General features: G+C 42.5%; 1 protein-coding gene across 1 annotated transcript in view; it reads right to left on the reverse strand.

Annotated features, from left to right (window-relative positions):
- Positions 1 to 19,074, reverse strand: part of znrf2b (zinc and ring finger 2b) — a 50,872-nt gene extending 31,798 nt beyond the window's left edge. Inside the window, exon 1 of the mRNA XM_004571304.6 lies at positions 18,133 to 19,074. Coding sequence (XP_004571361.1) covers positions 18,133 to 18,523 — 391 coding nt within the window. The 5' untranslated portion in view covers positions 18,524 to 19,074. The remainder of the gene's footprint in view (positions 1 to 18,132) is intronic.
- Between the last annotated feature and the right edge of the window lie 2,487 nt (positions 19,075 to 21,561).

The raw sequence follows: 21,561 nt of genomic DNA on the forward strand, positions 1-21,561 counted from the left end.
TGGCTGCTGTAAAAAAGATCTAGTGGCTGGTCACAGATGTACTGCTGACATGCAGTGATATGAAAACGTTTCTTTGCTTTACTGAAGGAAAAAGTTGAATTTACTTGGGTCGTAGACTATGGATCATGAAAATGAAACAAACAAACAAAGACATTACTACTCTGGTCAATCTGTGATAATATTGCAGGTTGATAACACAGCAGAGACATCAAATATATTATCCTGGTTGAAGAATAAACCTATTCTTAGTGAAACAATAAGTCCGATTATTAAGGTCATCACTTTATAGTTAAATAGATGACAAAGTAAATGATTCTGTTTGTCAAAGACTCCACTGTGAAATAACAGGGCATAGGGTTACATTCATCATAACAGTTTCCTTTCAGTTTCTCTTTATGTGCAGTTTGCCTCTCTGAGTAAAATAAAACAAAGAGTCTGTGTGCATGATGCGACTCAAATGTGGCTGTTCTGGGGTTTTTGGCCTTTAAGTGCTCGTCTTCATGCAGCAGGAGGTACGTTGAGGCACAATGGGCAGAGATTGCAGGATCGGCACCTGTCCAGCTGACACCTGCCTATTTATCGAATAAGATGGCGAGGAGGTGCAGAATCTCTGCAGGAAGAAGAGGCTCGGACATTTACAAAATATACTGATGTGGGGTTTGGTCACGCTACCATGCTGCTGTGGAAAAAAATGTCTTGCTATTGCAAATGTTTGAAGATTTCAAGAAAAGTTAACCTGCCTAAGCTGAATGACAGAATGAGGCGTGTTTTCTGAAACTCTTTGTGTGTTCAAGCAGAGCAGCAAGTCCTCTGCCCGTTACAGTGTGACTAGAATCATTGGAAAGTGTTCTGAATGGTGGAGACGTTTACACCCAAACTACAAAAATGTTACAAGTTTGTTCAGGAGAAACTGAGTAACATAGCTCTTTATCCCACTGTGGTTGCTCTTTCTAGGTACAAAGTTCTTCATGTAGGCCAGCTTTAAACACCGAGCGGTTAGCAGCTGCTAATCCCAGTGACTAAAGTATTTCCAGCATTTCTAACTAGAGAATTTAGGAAAGGCAATACATTGCTCCAAAGTACCCCAGCTCTGCAGCCAGAACTATGCTGTATTTGGAGATATTTAAATATTTTCAGTCAGGTAATGAGTTTTGCTGTTCAACACAACCAAATGCCAGGATGCAAATAGTCACTGAAACGTATAAAAAAAGCAGAACTCCACACAGAATTCAAGGTCGGTGAGAAATCAGCTGCGTGCAGAACAAAGGTTACAAAGTCTAATGTTAGTTTGTCCAGTAGTTCTTCACAGAGGTCACAGCTTGAAGCCAGCCAGACGAAACCTTATGTGACATCTCACAAGAATCCAGCTGCTTTCTAAGTATATGGTACTAAGCTAACGGTATAGATTTCTGGTACTATGAAACCCTTTTTGTGAACGATATGACTAACAATCAATCAAATCATGTCAATAATAATAATATGTAATTTTATATGTAATTGTAGCACAAACTTGCTCTGACTCTTCATTTTGAAGCCTTAACATTACTGTTTTGGCTTCTGCTTGATTTTTGGATCCAGAAGTTCCCATATTTACACCAGAAGGGGGGAAAGTGCCAAGTTATCAGCTAACAGTCACAAGGACAGTCCCTTCTAAAAATGAGACCGTTATGACTCTTATCATTGTGGAGATTACAAATTATACAAAATCACTGTCGGAGTCAACCACTTCAACATGAGATGATACCTTAAACTTCCAGATGTTTATTTCATCAAGGTTTCAGTTCAAGAGTCTCCTGGATAAGAGTGTGGAGAAACTCCTCGTCCTGTGGACATTTTACAGCGTAAAGGTCAGCAGGAAACCCAATCCAAGCTTCACAACACCTTTTTACAAACCTGTGGCTGACGTCACATCCATGCAGTTAATCACCAAAACACATCTGCTGCTGTATTCAGATGAAGGCGCAGATTAAGAAAGCAGGTTAAGTAGCTGATAGCTTATCTCTTCAAGGTAGATTTCTGCTAACCTGGACTGACTTGACCACAGAACTGAGCCCCTGTGATGTGTAATCATCTGAACCTTCATGCTGACATGTTAAACATTTCTCCAGAAAGACACAATATTATCAATCTCGGGAGCAGAGAGTGTGTAGGACTTAGATCACCGTGTCCTTGTGCATGAATAATGACAGCAAGGATGGAAAAAGATGACTGTCAGGGACTGGTCTGTGTCTGCAGGGGTTTCTCTGTCAGCTCCAATCTGGCTTTAGGTCTTTGCAGAAAACAGATGAGCAACAAATGGCCTGACTCTCTTTGTCATGGTGCGGCCATGAACACTGAGGCAAGTGAGGTCTGCAGTTTGGATGATGTTCTGGGGTCTTTTGTGAACCACTGTTCCATGTTTTTGGCATTTGTAGAGAACGGCTCCCACTGTGGTTCACTGGAGTCCCACAGCTTTAGAAACGACTCTGTAACCTTTTCAGTAATGAATCCTACCACTACTTCATTAGATCTGTGTAGTTTTTACATGGATCGAACCTGGTGGGAAACAATGTCTAAATCTAAGCAGGTAGTGAAAGCCACAGTTCAAAGCACACAGTACCTGATGGGAGGCAGTTCAGGGTCTCCTGGCCAAAGGGCTTATTGTCCTCTTTAGGACAACAAGACCTTCATCCCTCTGCAGCTAAAGATGTCCCAGCAAGTGCATCAGGCCACTGACAGCAAAGGAGACTTTGTGTACAACAGCAAGACAGGAGGCTTCTGTCAACACTAATCATTGCTAGTTCCCAGAATAAGAATGTGATGTCCTATTAGAGGGATTTCTTCAGGTAACCTATTTACAGACAGAGTCAGCAGCATTGTGAGTGGACATCAGCTGGATCGTAAGCACATCTGAAAATATTAAGTAAACCCGAAATGAAATGACTTCATTAGGAATCACCAAACATCAAAGAATCTTAGATTGATTGAAAGCACCTCCTCCTCACAGTCGTCACGGCAACCTCTGATTTCTGTCATGTTTAGCTTCTGTGAACTTTAACTACAAACAAATCAAAAAACAGTTTGATCACATTTTATAACCACTGATCTTACCGGTCAGAATGTGACTAAAGTGACTCTCAGTGTTGCACAGGAGCGCAGAGATACTGTGCTGTTTAACCAGGTCACACAGGGACAGATGCTGCATGTGCTGTTTGCAGTCGGGCCTGCTGTAACAATGCACCTGTTTCATTTTAGCACTTGTTGTGGATTCACAGCTACAAAGTCGTCCCTGCTCTACTTAATATCTAGAAAGACCAAAGTTTCTTCTTTAAAATGTTATAAAAATCAGCCTGTGTTGATATGCAGAGATCTGACTAATGTGTCTTGCGGTTGTTAGACCAAATTTAAAAGACAAAGTGAATCATTTATCGGAACAATGCTGCAGAGGTGAGACTGGCTCTTATAGGTTTTTGCAGACATACAAATGCACTGTCTATGCACTGTGGACAGTAGCTGGCATTTCTATTGTTGTAAAGAGACAGGTAGAGAAGCAAAGAATTTACAACCCCGTGCAATATTTAAGACCTTTGACCCCACTATAATTGCTTTTCACTGGCATACAGGAAGAAGCAGGAGAATAGCCGAGTTGGAGATGGGATATCTTTGATTGCCCACATAAAAGTCTCTCAAAGGTCCTAAAATCCAATTTCTCCACCTGGTCACAGTCCAGTCAGTATCTGCATGAAGCTAGAGATTGGTACAATTCAGAACTGTGCCTCTCTGCTGCCAAGCATGTTATCAAACTGATTGAGAGTTATAGCCACACTATAATCAATAGGTGGCCATTTCCTTCATGAGTTTACAGCTTGCACATAGTGAGAGAAATTCTACAGATGCCTCAAACTATATAGGTACGCACTACGACTATGTCAGGATGTCTCTGGACACACTGAGTGCAACCACTTTCAGCAATAAGGTGTTTTTCTCTAATTTGATATAATGTCGAGTTCTGGACCTTTCTATGGCAGCCTTACTGCACACAAGCGAGTGCACTCCTAGTGCCAGTCCTAAGCCCGGATAAATGGGAAGGGTTGTGCCAGTAAGGGTGTAAAACAATGGCCAGTGCGGATCATAAAGAATGACATTTCAACATTGGATTGGTTTGAGCCCAGGTTTACAACAACCGCCTCTGGTGCTGTTGGTTTACAGGTTAACGGTGGAAACTGTGCTACTGTTGGCAGACAGGGAAGGGATAGTGGATATACTGGCCAAAGGATACTGAAGATGCAGCTATGAGACAGGAGGAAACGAGGAGGACCACAGCAGACGTTCATGTTTGTAGTAAGAAAGGACGTGCAGAGGTTTAGTGTGACAGAAGAGGATGCTAGGGACAGAGTGAGATGAGACAGCTGAGCCGGTCTGAAGAGAACAGCCAAAAGAAGAACAAGTAGCAGCAGCCTAATGATGGCGTGGAACAACTGTCCAGAACTGCTGTAGAGATGGAGCATACCTGGTGGCTTCTTTCTCTGTCTTTGCTGCTTCAGGAACTCTTACACACAAGAAGGGAACCTGAAGCCATGCACATATAAACGCCCTCCTGTATCGAGTCTGTGTCGACCAACAATGGACCTGTGCTAAGAACAACAACAAAACTCAACACAAAAAGGAGCATTGCAAAAGTGTGTGAGCATGTATGTGTGTGTGTGTTTGGGGGTGCGTTTGTGTGACCTCCTGCTCACCAAAAGGGTCATAAAGGCAGGAAGTTTACTAAACAAGAAAACAGAAGCCTCACATAGCTGTGCCTGTAATAAAACACTACAGCCTCCCCACCATTCTACAGACTGGGGAGGGCAATAGAAACAGGAGTGTCTTTGATCATACAGTTTGAACCAAGACTTACAAATTTAAGTAACACAATGACAACATTTAACAATTTCAACCTAACAGTGGTAAAATCACACCAATAGTCACCTCAAGGCAGGTTATATTGTAAGACTCAACAATACAGAGAAAATCAGACGACCCCTACGAGCAAACACTCGGTGAAAGTGGGATGAACAGAACCAGGTTCAGGGTGGGGCAGCCGTGCTGCAATAGCTCTGACAGACAGGATAATAGTTTCTAATGATTGATAACATCAGCCTGCCAATAAATCTGTCGGGCTCTAAAAGTTAACGATGTTCATGCTCAGGATACTCAGACGAGTAAGGCTAATGCTATTAAGGTGAAGTAAAAGTCCGACAAGGTGCCCGTGCTGGTGGTGACAGAGGATGGGGGGAAACATGTTGTGGGGACAGGAGAATACACCCAATACATCAAAACAAAGACTCTGAGACATGTTAGTGAAGTGGAATAACAGGAGCTTTGTAGTTGGAGGAGAATGACAGAGGACAAAATGGGCAATGCAATCCGTGTAGGTCACAAGTAGTATCTCATATTTCACGGCTCTGTGTAGCTGAAATATGAATATTGTTATTTTTTTACTCCCATAAAACCTGCATCTGCATCAGCCCCAAAATGCCACAAACCAGCGCATTAAATGCCACTGACAGATGCTGCTGGTGTGTCAGATATCAATGTGTTCTTTGGCCGTACACAAGTAATACTGGACGTTATACAGACAACCACAAAACAAACAACCACAGCCATGATTCTAGTTTAAGGTGCTCTCCATATTGTTAAATGAAATGTGTGTAAATGTGTGTGAGGCATCCTGTTTGATGAAAACTGTACATGTATATGAACTATATGCAGAAATTTACAAACTGACATCAGGAAAAATAAAATGCTCAAATTGTAAAGATTATGACTTTGATATTTATTATTCATGTATCAGCTGTTTAGTCATTTTATGGTAAAATGGATTCTGTCGTTATATTTTGGTATCGTTTTTGAGTTGAGAAGAATAAAAGGATATTTCACATTAAACACACGAGTCATGTTGTGTACTAAGCACAGATTAATTTAAGGATTTTTGAGCAAAGGGTGCATTAGGTTGTAACTGTAACGTATATTTAAAGAGTTACAGTGAAAGGAAACAGCTGTAAATGGTAGTATTCACATTTTACTATTACAGAAAGGTCCGTTAATGGTACAGAAAACATGTTAAAATTAAAGGGACTATCTGTAAGCAGCACAGACCAACATGCTGCCAGTCTACAGAATTTTCTGTTTTAGCATTTAAAAGTCTGTAAAATGGCCTGCATTTGTATAGCGCTGTACTCCTGGCAGAAAGTTACAGGACTTTTGAAAAATATTTTGTAAAAACAAATATTTTTTTCTTTCTTTTCTTTTTGCAGTGAGGATTTTAATATATAACTGAATCAGCCGCACAGAAGTTCTCAGTCAGTAGTTGTGCTGTGGTTTGTGAAAAATGACCGCTGCTCGTTGGAATCGAGAACCTTACATGCACTGGATAGTTTGAGCCATATCATCTGTGACAATACACATTTTTAAATAGCATAAAAATGTCAAATTATTATGTCATATGGCTTTGCACTCCCTAGTGCGCTCAACAACAACACAAGTCTGGGCATGTCTGAGAGCCAAGTATCAGCTTGAGTACCTAAAAGGGAGCGATCAACAGCCTCCAACAAAGCCCAGCAAAACATGCAAAGTATTTTACCTTTAGGTGGAAACAACAAACACGTTTGACCACTTCAGGCAAAAAACACAGTGACGAGTAAAACCAGGATACAAAGGAGACGCTAGCAGCTGGTGAGATGCAACCAAAATGTAAACACATGACCAAACACCGCTGGAACCCTCGCTAGCTGCGCTCCATATCACAGGAGGAGCAAAGGGTGGATGGAAATGACTGACAAACAGGACTTTAAGCAGCTGGTTAAGAAGCTTCACCCAAGACAACATCCCAGGTAGAAACCCATTTTTAGTGTTATTATGAGACAATATTGTGCAGATCCTGCAAAAATAGAAGATTATTTTATTTTAGCTATTGTTAAATGTTAAGCAGCTACTGCTGCTGGCACCTGGTTCAATCAGACTCAAACTTCAGATTAAAGTGCAATCACTAAAAGTAGCTTATTGGGAAAAAAAAGGATGCACATAAAGGCTGCTCTCTGGGAGCGTCAATAAAACGTGTGCTTCAACTGAGACCAGGCTGGAATATGCAGATTTGCTGGTAGGTGTTTCAGCTGGGATCCACTCTAATCTCTTTTCCACTAGAACCTCCTCAGCTGTTATGGCCGCTTTCCATTAAAACTGAGTAGCTCATGTGTGCGTGAGGTCATTATAGCAATGTGTCCAAAAGCCTGTGATGAGGCTGTGCGATATGACTAAAGTCTCATATCCCGATATAAGACATCTATCGCCCGATAACGATATAAATCACAGAAATGTAACATTTTCTGTAAACTCTGTGAATCTCGGGCAGCTCGACCTGCGTGAAGTGTTTCCAGCTGCGCGTCGTGTAGCTGAGTCGAGTGTTGTAACCGATGCATGAAACGATACATTTTTAGACGTAAGTTGTAACGGCGCCGTTTCTTTGTGAGTATTTATTACACGGCGTGCTGCGGGGAAAAGCCTGTTCTAACGTTTGAGTCTAAGCTTTATTTTTTAGCACCTGGCAGCTCTTTTTTAATTCTCATCCATAAATAATCTGCTCTTTCACGTGATTGGGTTTATTTTGAAAAGTCTCAACAGGATCTTGAGCTTTATTGTGAAAGGTTTACGTGGAAATGGTTTTACCGTCATTGTTGCTAACGACAACGCATAAAAACAGGCTCTTGTCCGTCTGTAGTGTGGTTTTATTAAATATAAGAGAAAGAGAGAACTTTAAGAAATTAATAATAACCACAGTGACATCAAAACCATGAACAAATGTTGCCGTAAACTGTTTATTTTGCGACACCACGAAACAAACGGTAGCGTAAAATGAAACGACAGACGTTTTTATATCGTCATCTGATATATATCGTTATATCAAACAGCCCTAGCCTGTGACATCTTTGTATGCAACACAAACACACAACAAAGCAGGAGCTCGAGGCGATGGTATACCTGCTGCTTGGACACAGTGTTGACTTTCTGCAGCTGTTTCCCTTGTTGCCGGGATTCAAAAATGGCGGTTCTGATTTCTGTAAAGAAGTCACTCTCATGAATCATCGACTGACGCTGCGTACTGGCCAATCGGTGGCATGCAGTCTCTTGAGGTCACATTTCTGGATCGCCTTGGAACCCCAGGTGAGTAGGCTGGTACTACCACCTAATGCAAACCCTGAAAAAACTGAGTTGAGCTGAGCAGAGCAGGTACTGAAAAAAAAAAGAGCATACATGGCAGCTTTTATCTGCTTGCTTGGATTGGCAGAAAGAGGCTCCATTACTGACTGATCCCACTTTAAAGGTTTTCTGCAGGAACACAAATAATGTCAGAATGCTGCGTGGTGTTTGTAATCGGGGCAGGAAACAGCCACTTAAATTCACAGTCTGGGACAAAAAACAAACACGGGTCACTACACAACAGCTAACTTCTACCTCCATAGCACAAGTATTCACAAAGTGCAATTCCATACAACATCTAGGCAATGTCGTACTCTAGTCCTCACCCCGACGGCTTTTAGGGGTGAATATGCTATTCAGGCAACTGCCAATTAGCAAAGATGTTATGAATGCAGCTTGCTAACCAAGATTGACAGCATTATCAAATTTAATTTTTAATATCTAATCTCACCCACTGGCCCAACAGTGACATTCAAAAATACAGGGGCCAAAACCATCGGCTCGTTTCATAGTGCCACGGCAGCTATGTCCATCTTTTATATACAGTCTGTGGTTCTGACACTAAGAAACAAACACATCCGTTTGTGTTTGAGACAAACAGCATGAATGTGTTATGCTGCTCATCAGACCACGTTATTTAAAGCTCTCTTCCTCATTTGCATTACATTTCTGTCAGCGTTGCATACTCTTCAGCAAAAACAGACTCTTCCACACTGTTTTTGGCTTGAGTGTGGCAAAGCTGCTCTGCTGCATATCCACCAGTCTGTTCTTTAAATGAAGATCCAGCACCTTTAATAAAGCCATCACGCCACCTGCTAACACAGCCTGCAGACAAGTTTAAATGTGTGTGCATGTGTGTGCACACTACTGATCCATGCATGCGGCCATCATAGAAGAAGGATACTGAACGAGCCAAGTTAATTATTACACTCCTGTCTGCTGACTCACACTCGCACTAACAACCTGTGCACACAACCTGACACGTGTGTGTGGTGCTCGGTGCATGAATGTGTTTGTTTTAGTAAACACGCTCACATGCACTCACATACAGCGCCAAAATAATAAAGACTAAAGGTACTACGAAAAATGTACCGAAATGGTAAACGTTTGGTTCACAGGTTTTACAGATACTGTACCGTTTGTTTCGCTCCTCCCGCTCACAGACAAATTCAAGTAGGAAGTCGGTGGGAAGGCGGGTTGGCTCAGACTCATTTAAAATGAGCCAAGCCTGTGCAGAAAGCAATGATCACCACAGTGTGTGTGCTGTTTTTCTTTCTCTTCGACTCTCTTCTATTTTGAACTAAAACCTGCGAGTCCAAATAAATCAGTTCAAATTCTCTGATACATGAACATGTTCTCCCTGTGGATGATAATGAGGGAGTTCTTTCTTTAACAGGTTCAATCTGCTCCTGTGATGTAGGTCTGATTGCTGCTCTGAATGAACTGCAGGTAAACACCACAGCATGTTATGCAAAGCCCACATGTCATCCACTCACATCATGCAACAATCACCTCCTCTTTCCTAATAACTGAAATATACGATCGCAGTCTGAAGCACTGATGCAGACACAGCTGGTAGTAGGTGTAGGTAGAGGTGGTGAGACAGCCTCCAAGTTCTATCACGATCACCAGCTTGCTGGCGTATCCTCCTGGTTGGACCTGACAGCGATTCCACCTCAGTGGATGAAACAAGTTTCCATCTTTAACGTGAACAATGTTCTTCCATATTGTGCACAAATCTTTGTGCTTTGTTGGAAGTTCTTGGAGTAGTTTAATAATTCATCAGAGCCGCTGCTGACTGACATGCATGGACTTGTCTGCTATCTGTTTGTGTTTGTGCATCCAGAGAACGTAAACACATGGTCGCTCTGTAATTAATATATTGATAAGAAACTTTTATATCATGTAAAAGTTTATATTCAGTATTATGGATGAAATGATATGGAACAGCGCTAACTTGCAGTAGAAATTTCAATGCAGACACGACAGGTTTCAAAGAAGTGTTTCTCTGCTTCCTGCCATGAAATCTCCCAGTCTTTGCACCACTACAGGAAGGATGTGTACTATTCTTCCAGAGGATGTTCCTCCATTTGGTCTTTTCATGAAGAGCACTGTCAAACACAATGACCAAAACATCCTGATTCAGTTCATTCAGTACCCTGGCATTATGACTCTCAGCATTTCCATCCTCAGCACATTGGTCAATGGATGGAGAGACAGAGTGGCATGCTGTCTTGAGGAGAAAAAGCCTTTGTCAAAGCTAAAGCTTAGAATGGTGAAACACACTGGTGCTATGTGTCAAAAGTTGAGGGAGTCTCATGTAAAAAGATATGCTTCTTGTATTACTACGAATGTGTGAAGTTGCAGTGTTTTATCTCTTGGTTTATTTGATAATAATTTATGCATATAGATATGTTTCATACCTTGTAAACATTTGATAGCTCCCATTCACTAACAGATCGGCAACTTAAAGAAGATGGAAACGTATAATCTGTGAACCCTCTCCTCGTATTTATCTGTTTAATGCAGACTTTTCCAACGGTAACATTAATATTATCGTTCATGTTTAGATACAAAATCATCCATCATGTTATCCACCTGCTGCTTACAGTCTCAGGTAAATTCTTGGATCCAGTGTTTAAAAACAGCCTCGACTATAACTGCTGTCTCTTTAAATATTATTGCAACACACTTTTAATATGCTTATAATGTGATTACTAACTCTACTATTAATCAGATTAAATAATAATCAATAATATTATTATTAAATAGAGTCTGATAGGTGGAACCACCATGTGGGTGGATCAGCTGACAGCAGGTTTACCAGCATTAGTGTAAATGTCAGTGACAAATGTGCCAACGCCAGGCTTTCAGACAGTAACGTGTCCACAGGAGGGGTTGTTTTCTGACACTGTCAAATTCAGTTGCTCAGTTTTTCCTCTTTCAAATCAAATAAAAACATTGATTTACATTAAAGGCTGTTATAATCAGATTGTTTAAAGTGAGTCTGATCATTTCCACCTCCATATTTTTTTACTTGGACTACACTAAAACGCTTGGCCTTTAGTCTGAAATAGCAGGATTGTTACTGACCCGTCCAGATCCAAAATACACACTGTACCTTTGTACTGGTAGCAGTGTAAACATTCTCTAGATGTTGAAGTGCAGATTTGTTTCATTCAGTTTGATTTATATAGTGTCAAATCAAAACAAGGGTTGCTTCAAAGTACTTTATACTGTAAGGTAAAGACTCTACAACTAGGGCTGAGCCATATCATACCGTTCACGGTAATACCAGTACAATGTTAGGCAACAATAAGAAAATAAAATATCGCAATAGAATATGAGTAAAACGCGCATGTTTTCATACGCACATGGCCGAAAAAGCATGGCGGCAACGGAGAATGAGAAGGGGGAAAGCCGATCGTTGAGTGAAACGGATGAACCAGAATTAGTTTGTAAAAATGGTGCAGCTCCAGTGATGTGGAACTGGTTTGGTGTTTGTCCATCAGATACACAACAAAGCACTTTTTTTTTTGTACAATATGCAAGCGGGCCGTCGTTATTGCCGTATTTGTCGGACTAAGGTGCTCGTAAATCTGGGTCCAAGACTCTGTCCGCTTCATGTCCCAAAGTCAAACGAACACTGCAGCATCACAGTGTTGCTGCTTTACCAGGTGTAACTATGAAGTTTAACATCCATGCATCCATGAAAACAGAATTTATTACATTTAACGGAGTTAGAAGTTAGCAGGAAGTTAGCGGAAGTTAGCTTGCTAGTTTTGCTAGTTACCTAAGCATGATATAGCATGTTCTGACTGAGAGATTTCTGAAAAAATTCAAACGTACAGCTCTGCTATCACTTCCAACATAAATGAAGACAGGAAACTAAACAGCAGTGACGTTTGTAGGGATACTGAAGTTGGACTAGCTGGTATATAATGATGTGCTACGTGATCGCTAGCGACACAGCTATGTTAGCATAGCATAAACAGTGAAGCTGCAGGATGAATGCTAACTTTTTTCCACTCGATAAAAGTTAACATGAAGGTTCCTGATGGTTAGAGACAAATGCAATCGCATGGCAGGATGCTGTAAACGGACCAAACTTCAGTCAGGAGAACAACTGAGATAATCCATCCACAATACGAGGTTAGTCATTAATATACTGCAACAACATGGGAATAGAGCAGCTGTGATAGAATCCAGCATTAATGAATCAATGGCACAGAAGTGGAGGAAGCAAGAAGAATGAGTTTAATAAAGTTTGATTTATCTGACTGCTTTGTTTCTTGTGCCTTATAATCCCGTGCACCTTATGGTCTGAAAAATACGTATTTGACTTTTTTATTTGGCACACTGCAGTTTAATGTTGCAAAGCACCTCTTTTTAACGTCAGTGGATATTATACATGGTTATGCTCAGGACATGTTCTTCCATCCCGTATAGTCAAGGATTGTTTTAATGCAATTGGACCTTGTTTATTGTCCATATTGAACTTTTCCTTGCTTTCTGGCTATGTACCTTCAGCTTTCAAACATGCTATAATTCAACCTGTTCTAAAAAAAAGGAACCTTGATCATAGTGATTTTGCCAACTATAGACCGATTTCTAAGCTTCCCTTCCTGGCTAAAATTCTTGAGAAGGTGGTCCTGCTTCAATTGCAGACCTTCCTGGATAAGAATAATATAAATGATAAATTTCAATCGGCCTTCAAACAACATCACAGCACTGAATCAGCGCTGCTTCGTGTTTTCAATGATCTTTTACTAATGGCTGACAATGGACGCCCCTCTGTGCTAGTGCTATTGGATCTTTCATCGGCATTTGACATGGTTGACCACAACATCCTATTGGCGAGACTAGAGCACACTGTAGGCATTAAGGGCGCTGCCTTGGATTGGTTTAAATCTTACCTCTCCAATCGGCTCTCTTCGGTACATTTGGCCACATCCTCTTCTTCGGCTGTACCTGTTTGCTGTGGTGTCCCCCAGGGATCTGTGTTAGGCCCTACCCTTTTCTCATTGTACATGCTTCCCTTAAGTGCTATCTTTGAGAAATACCACATTGCTTTTCACTATTATGCGGATGATATCCAGATCTATTTTGAGTTAAACGATGATCTTGCTCTGTCTTTGAATAGCTTTCGAGAATGCATGTGTGAGGTCAAGAAATGGCTTTTGGCAAATACTCTTATCCTTAATGATAAGAAAACCGAAATTATGATTTTTGGTAGTAATGCCCTTCGTGCCAAACTTCGGGATGCCTTTGGTTTTCTCACTAGTTCTTTCTCTGACACTGTTAGGAATCTGGGTGTCTTATTTGACAGCTCATTTAAACTTGATAAACAAGTGTCTGCTGTTGTCAGATCCAGTTTTTACCAGCTTCGCCTTATTTCTAAGACCAGGCACTATATCCCGCATAAAGACCTAGAAAAGCTCATCCACGCCTTTGTAACGTCAAGGCTTGATTACTGCAATTCACTTTATTGTGGTCTCCACTCTTGCCTTTTACAGAGATTACAGACAGTTCAGAATGCTGCAGCACGCATTCTAACTAAAACCAAGAAGTTTGCCCACATTACTCCTGTCCTTGCTGATCTGCACTGGTTGCCTGTCAAATATCGTATTCAATTTAAAATTTTGTTGTTTACTTTTAAAATTACCAATAACACTGCACCAAGCTATCTTAAGGAACTTTTAAACCCATATGCTCCTGCTAGGGCTTTAAGGTCATCCTCACAGTTACTGTTGGTTCAGCCCAGATCTCGACTGAAATCTAGAGGTGATCGATCGTTTGCTCTAGTTGCACCGGAGCTGTGGAACAATCTCCCGATTGGCATCCGGGCGTCTGATTCTATTCATTCTTTTAAATCACAGCTAAAAACATATCTTTTTAAACTTGCCTTTTCTACCAGTTAAATGCTGGCTTGCTTGCAGTGACCTATTGACCTATTTGGCTGCCCACTGCTTCACTGAGTGAATGGGTTAAATGCAGAGAGCAATTTCCCCACGGGGCTCAATAAAGTACAATAATGTACACACTTTCTTCTTCTTCTTCTTCTTCTATTGTATTGTATTGTATTAAATTCTCTGCTATCTTTCCATTATTGGTGTCTTTTATCATGGTGGTACAGTCTTACCTTGCTATAACCTATGTGCTGCAGTTTACTCTTATTGGTGGCTTTTATCTGTGAACATAATCCGTTACTCTTATGTATTTGATGTTAATGTGTGAACTGTTTTATTTTTTATTGTTTTATGTAAAGCACTTTGGTATGCCCAAGGCTTTTAAATGTGCTCTATAAATAAAGATTGTTGTTGTTATGCTCAGGACATGTCAGCCCATTTCTACTGGAAATGCCTTTTGGTTAAACTTTCAGTAAGGAATTTGCATTCGCACTGTTAAATGTTTATAAAGCTTTAATTGACATAAAAACAGCTGCTTGTTTAAGTGAAAATAAAAGGATGGTTTTTTTGCGCTAGTAAAGTTGTGGAATTGTATTTTGTCTCGCATCAATTACATCGTCAGTTATATCGTTATCGCAAAGTTTCAAATATATATCGTGATAAAATTTTTGGCCATATCGCCCTGCTCTATCTACAATAATACTGAGTAAATGCCCACCTCCTATGAACAAGCACCTGGCAACAGTGGGAAGAAAAAACTCCCTTTTAACAGGAAAAACCTCCAGAAGAACCACTCAGGGAGGGGCGGGGCCATCTGCTGTGATCAGCTGAGGGGAATAAACAGCACAAAAGACACACTGTGGAAAAGTGTCAGAGATGAATAATAATGATAAAATGCAAAGTGTTGCACAAACACAGAGAGTGGAAAGCAACAGTTGCACCTGGATCAAACGATACCTGCGAGTTTTATCACATCGGTTTTTCCCTCCGTTTCAGAGGTGATAAGAATGAAACCAATGAAATGTTGGCATGCTTCAGCTTCTACAAACTGTCAGGGTCCAACAAGTTGCAGTGTTGTTTTTGCCCTCCGGGGCTCAGCGCTCATTACGTGACTCACCAGCCGAATCATCTGAACACTTCTGAGCAGCACACCACAAACATCTGTTTCACAGACAGGATCTATTTTGACTGTTAAACATACAGAGAGCGTTTCACACACCTTCACAGCAGCAATGATTTAAGCTGCATGAACTTAACATGCATTGATCTGCTTATATCACTGACGTTAAACTTTCCGGCTCTCAGTGTCAACCACGTTATTACTTCCTCCTTGGCCTTTTTCAGTCCAACATTTCTGACCTCACACACACAAGACGACAAGCCAGCATGTGGTGAGTAGTCCTGAGGCAGAGGTCTTTTATCAGAGCATTTGCAGCCGGAGCCCCCGGGCCTGCCTGAGGACACGAGACCGGCTGAGTCTGGGACTTCTTTTAAATATCTTCTTAAAAGGTACTTTTATCAGACAGATGAATGATTTTATTTTACTTGAGGTTATTTTCGCCTGGATTGGTTTGATCTGTCTTAACATCTTCAGATTCTGTGAGCGTGCTTAAGCTATAGATTATAAAATGATCAGATCAAGGCATAAAACCTGTCACTGTTCTGACAGACAGCAAACACAACAGCAAACGCTAGTAAATAAATATAAAAATGATGCCTTCTGGACACTGTCCAGCCTGAACCGCCTGCTGCTAAATACTCTCCAGGAGAAGGGCAATGCATCTCAAATGGCTCTATTGTCTTCCCCGAATGAACTCAGCGTTTCTGTCTTCCTTCTGTGAACAGACACAAGCACACACACTCACTGTGCTCGTGCTGGATGATGTGCTGCGCCATGCGAATCGTTTTCACCGAGAGCATCACCCAGCCGATCCTCACCTGCGCTGACGATCAGCTCCCAGACCGACTCCCTCTGTGCCACATGCCGAGCTGTGTATCTGACCTCTGCCCCAGTTCCCCGATCAATCTCAGGTCACGAAGCATTAGAGCGCTTGAAGATTAGTCACTACAGCCCTCACAGCAGATCAATGAAACCAAGAAGAGCACATTCACAAGGAGGCTCGCGCTGTTTATCTTAGCACTTGGCTCAAATGAGTCATCATCACCATCACACATTATTTGTTATTAAAGCCAGCAGGAGCCGCTCACTCAGGGGCCAGCATCTTCATCGCTGTCTGTGTCTAATTCATAGCGCTGCTTTGAAGCTAAGCTAGGCTGTGGATCGCTTTTTGATCATTTTTCTATTATCACTGTAACAACGTCGAGCTTAGAATAAGGCGCCGTTTTACTTCATAAAACCATTAACGCTGACACTGTTCAGAGAACTGCAGTCAGCTTTCTAACTTGTGCTCAGTCAAAACTGTGACACAAACACAAGACTGTTCAGAAACATATTTGGCAGTGAAGTTACAGCTGGGTGACCAACTTCCTCCATGTTGGCCCTTACAGTAAAAGGAAATGCTAGCTGCACAGTTTGATGTGTGCCACGGATCACATTAACTAGTCTTAACAAGTCGTTTGGGGAGCTGGTCAGATCACCGCAGGCAGTTTAGAAGGTGAACACAGAAATGCCAAAAAGCAGCACTTTTTTAATGGCCACACAGTCAAATACCTGTGGTTTAACAGCACTGCTGAGAAAACAGTGGTTGGCCGTGACCTTTGGAAACACCTTCCAGAGCCTCAAACTTTGATTTTGTATCATTCTGAATAAAAAGTTGTGATTTTTTGTAGAGCTGGGCAGAGCATAAACGAGTAAATAAATAACTGCAATCACGGGCATAACTTCATGGCTATTACAAATGTTAGGCAAATATGTTTATGGTTTGTGTGTCTGTGTGCTTCATGTGTCTGACAGAAAGAGAAGAAGACACCCAACGTATCGGAATACTGAAATGCTATCGCTCTTAAAACCCCTGTATTAGTCTGGCCCAACATCGCCAGCTTTAACCAGCATTCCCAACCCTGGTCCAAAACACCCATGACTGACATGTAATCAGCCAATAAATGTCCACCCCTCCCTCCTCACATGGCAAGCAGCTTTAGGCTTCCTAACTGGACATCACTAACCAGTGGGTGACATCTTGATGGCTACACACATACTTAGCTAGTCTGCAGGTATCTGCTGATGGTTTCTAATGTTAGCTGATAATGGGAGGATTTAGTTGGCAGGCTTCACATTCACAGGCACCACTGACAATACTGGGTAACGACTTGTGACTGACACACAATAAGCCCATCTCTGATAATTCTTCCTCACTCTAATGACGACCACTTAATGTTCCACCTGACCGTAACTTTTGGATTCACCTGTTCATCGCATATTGGAATCAAACCTTTGAATGCATCTTTTTCATTCATTACAAACATTCAATACTGAAGACTCAACAGTAACACCAGAGGAACAGTTTGTAACATCAATGCAGCTCAATTAATGTCATCATTTATTATTATTAGGGCAAATTATTGCTCCTGTCACTTATAATTCAAAGATAACTGCGTAGCGGCTTTACCAAGACAGATGTGGGCATTTATTTGAGTCTTGCTTCTAGAGCGACTGCAAAAGTAACCAAACAAACATGTTTTATTTGAGCTTCACATTCACTTAAACCTGCTCCACGTTTAGTCTGATCATTTTCCTTGGAAGGAGCTGACCTCTGGTTTTCGTTAATCTTGTAAAGTTTCGATGAGGTAACGAACACGGTGTGTGTTCATCGCCTCTGCGATCATTTGACTCTCCCTCGGATTGAGGAGCACCTTGGCATAACGCTAACTGGCCCACATCAGTTATGCTTCGTGTAGTACCAGCTGACTGTAATACTACGTTTCTAGCGATCAATGAACCCTGTTCGATTACCACTGCCCCCCGTCCTAACCTCTCCGCTGTACCCTGCTGTAAACAGCCGTGCGTCAGCGTCACCGCAGCAGCGGAGCGGCTCTGCGCTCTTACCTCCGAACAGATGAGGCGAAAGGTGTGCTGGTAATGATCCAATCAACAGCCGGGGAACTTCTTGCCCTCCGCCCGAGCGCTCCCTGTCCGCCGCCTCCTCTGGGCTGCTGCCGCCGGACTCCGGGGAGCTGTAGCCCCCGCCGCTGTTGGGAATGTTAATGCCAGAGTGGGGTCTTAAACTCGAGCCCCCAACAGACCTGGCCCTGGCTCCGATCTGCTGGCTGGTGCTGGGTCCGGAGGCTCCGGACGCACCGTGGTACCTCGCCCCCCGGGCGGCAGTCCTGCCAGCGCTGCTGCCGGACGTGCTGGAGGGCAGGTCCGAGCCGGAGTAGGCTCTGGTCCGTCCGTTAGCAGCTGGGTTAGCAGTGGGGCTGCTCTGCTTTGCCCCCATGTTAACCTCTGATTCGGCTATGAAATATTAACGAGGCGCTGTGCGAGCTCGCTGCGGGACAGTACGCCAGATTTCCGCCCGAGGCAGATGGCTTTACAGGACACAGGTCCTGGAAGAAGAGAAAAGCACACCAAACTCCGCGTCGCTACGATACCATCGAGAATCGACAACTGCCAGTTGGTGAAAAGTTAAAGCGGCCGCGCGTGACCAAAGCTGGGGATGTGCGGAAAAGTTTAGCAGACGTCACCATTGTATTCCGTCAGTAACGGTTCTAGAGGCTGAGCTGCAGGTGAGAACGTGGGTCCTTCCTTGTGCGCTGAGCCGCTCCTGGTGACCCGCTGTGCTCCGGCCGCTGGGTCGTCCTCAGTACCCCCTCCGCCATGGCTCCCGAGCCGCGTGAAGCAGTGAAGAGTGGCGCTCCTCACACCCCCCTGCCTCACAACACATTGCTCAGTAGAAGGAAGTGATGGAGGAGAAAGTCCTGCACTGAACCGTTTTAGCGGCGGCGGCAAGGAGACTTGCTGCGCAGGCTAGCTGCCAAGCTAGGCAGGCTCACGGGGACTTCCGCCCAGAAGTTTCAAAATAAAGCCTCTGCCGAGTTTAACTCCCCACTGCACATCACAGAGGCACCAGGCACCAAAGCCTCTTTAGCAGTAGTTTAATGTTATTAAATAGCCACAAAGTGGCAATTTATGCATTTAAATAAGTAAGCACAAATAATAATATACATTTCAGGTATCTCAAATAAAAGTACTTCTTATTCAGAATCACACAAGTTATGTTATAATGACTGATTAGTTAATGTAAAACTCTAATGTTGATTTTACATGCTGTATGTACTTCTGAGTAGCGTTATCTGTAACACTATAGACTGAGTGTATCAAAAAGAATCATCCGATTTCAAGAGGTGCTTACATACAGAACTTACAACGTCCGCAAGCGCTCGATGTATCCCCCTCTGGACACACAGCATATGTCCAAACTTAGAACTTTTGAGAACATGTCAGGAGTCACTGCAGCCACCGCTGTTGTTATGCTACCTACCGGCAACCACGTGAAACTCACAGATCCCCTCTTTCTCAAAGAACATATTTAGATTCATCAGTGGAATTAAAGTTATATTTCACAACTGGTCCTTTCCATCCTCATCTCTTGGTTTGGGGCAAACTAACAGGAACTCACTAGAAGCAGAGAATCCTGAAGTTCATCAGAGATGACGGCAGATGATGGCATTTTTTCAGAGATAGAGTCAGAGTGCAACAAAATGAGAGTTTTGCCTACTTTTGTAACCTGCTTAAATAGGCATGTGGCACGTGTCAGTGATATAGCAGTTTTTTTAAAGTGACCCCTTTGGGGTTAACATATTCTTATTCAAATGAAAGTTTAGATAATGCTTCGACAGGTTTGTTTCTAGAAAAACTGCAAGAGTAACCAATACCCCCAGGTTTTATCCAAGCTTTGTATTTATTTTTAAGTATTTACTTTGAAGATGAACACTAATAGAGTGATACTTGGAAAAAAAATAAAACAAATATTTCTGCTTGAAATGTTACTTTCCTCATTATCTATTTCCAAGTTTCTTATGTTTATGACTCAGTAATTCAGTTAAATAAGCCAGGGTTGTATTTTATTAGACTGAATTCCAGACAAAGACATGAATTTTGATATGTGGCAAGTTGAAGCGTTTACTGTTTATTTCACACTGAGCCTTGTTTTCACACCAAACAACTCATCTTCATGTCACTTGCAATGTGTGCTATAATGCAGAGAAAGTAAAATATGCAACGTAGCTCTAAAGCATATACTCGCCTTTCCAGCACGTCACACATAAAGCCTGAAAGACCCTTAAATTACATTACATTACAATCTAGTTAGTAACATACAACATATTAAGCACACATTTAATGTGAATATAGTGTTGCCTTCTGTAAGAGTCATGTACACTCTGCACTTACAGTTTCACATCACATAATGAAATTGTTGTGATTTCTGCCTGATGCCTGACCCTTCATTGATCCTGGATGAAGGGGCGTAGCTGCCTTTTGTGTCAGGTGTGCACTAGGCCTGATCAGATTCACCCAACTAGATCACTGGGACTCCATAATCTGGTTTTAGAACTGAAGAATCCTCTTCAATGAGAGGTGAAATGTGTTCACAAGTGAAAGGAAGCCCGGTTTACAACATTCAGAAAATAAGTGCTACAGTTTTGGTGAGTGAAATTCTAGAATTTTACTGGCCGGTTACTTAAGCTGCATCCACATTGGAAGTGATGAGACACTTGGTGGTTCTTTGTGTCCGGGGATGGGCGTCCAGGTACACACCGGCTCACTCCTTGGCGGCCGCTTATCGGGGCCTGGAGCTCGCTCGGGCCACTTCGGAGGTGGGGTGCCCCCGGCCTCTCGGCCTGGGGCTCGGTCACTCAGGCACGGCTGGCTGCCGGCGGAGCTCACGGGCGTGTCACTGCAACTCCCCCTGGCTTCTGCTCCGCGGCTGCTGAGTGAGCCCTCATCTGGGACTCTCCTCAGCTCTTTCTGGGACAGTGGCGCGGCTGCCCCTCTGTTGGTCTTCCTTGGTCTCTTGTATTCTGGGGGCCTCTGGATGTCTGGAGTTTTGATCTCCTCCATACCTGCTTCATGCCCTGGAGGATGGGGCTGTGGCCCCCCCACATCTGTTGATCTTATGTGCTGCACAATAATGTTTAATATTTAGTATTTACTGTCATATTCCCATATATCATTGTGATGTTGTTTATTCTATTACTCTTGTTCTCTTCTGCTTGCTTTCTTTTTTCTTTCTCAGCAGGTGATCCAGGTGATCGATATATGCATTTTTTTTTCTGCCCATTCTGTTGGTTTTTGTCTTTTGCCCTTCTCCCCCGTCCCTCTTCTCAGCTGTTTCTCTTTCCCTCTTTCTTTCTCCCCTGCTTTCCTCCAGTCAAGTCTGTCCCATGTTCAGTAAGTGAAAATAAAATTGTTAGGTAGGGCTGTGTGCAGGCAGGAATAGGACCCAAGGTGCAGACTCCGGAGACAGATGTGAAC

The sequence above is a fragment of the Maylandia zebra genome, linkage group LG11 (assembly GCF_041146795.1).
Source record: "Maylandia zebra isolate NMK-2024a linkage group LG11, Mzebra_GT3a, whole genome shotgun sequence".
In the NCBI taxonomy this organism is placed as follows: domain Eukaryota; kingdom Metazoa; phylum Chordata; class Actinopteri; order Cichliformes; family Cichlidae; genus Maylandia; species Maylandia zebra.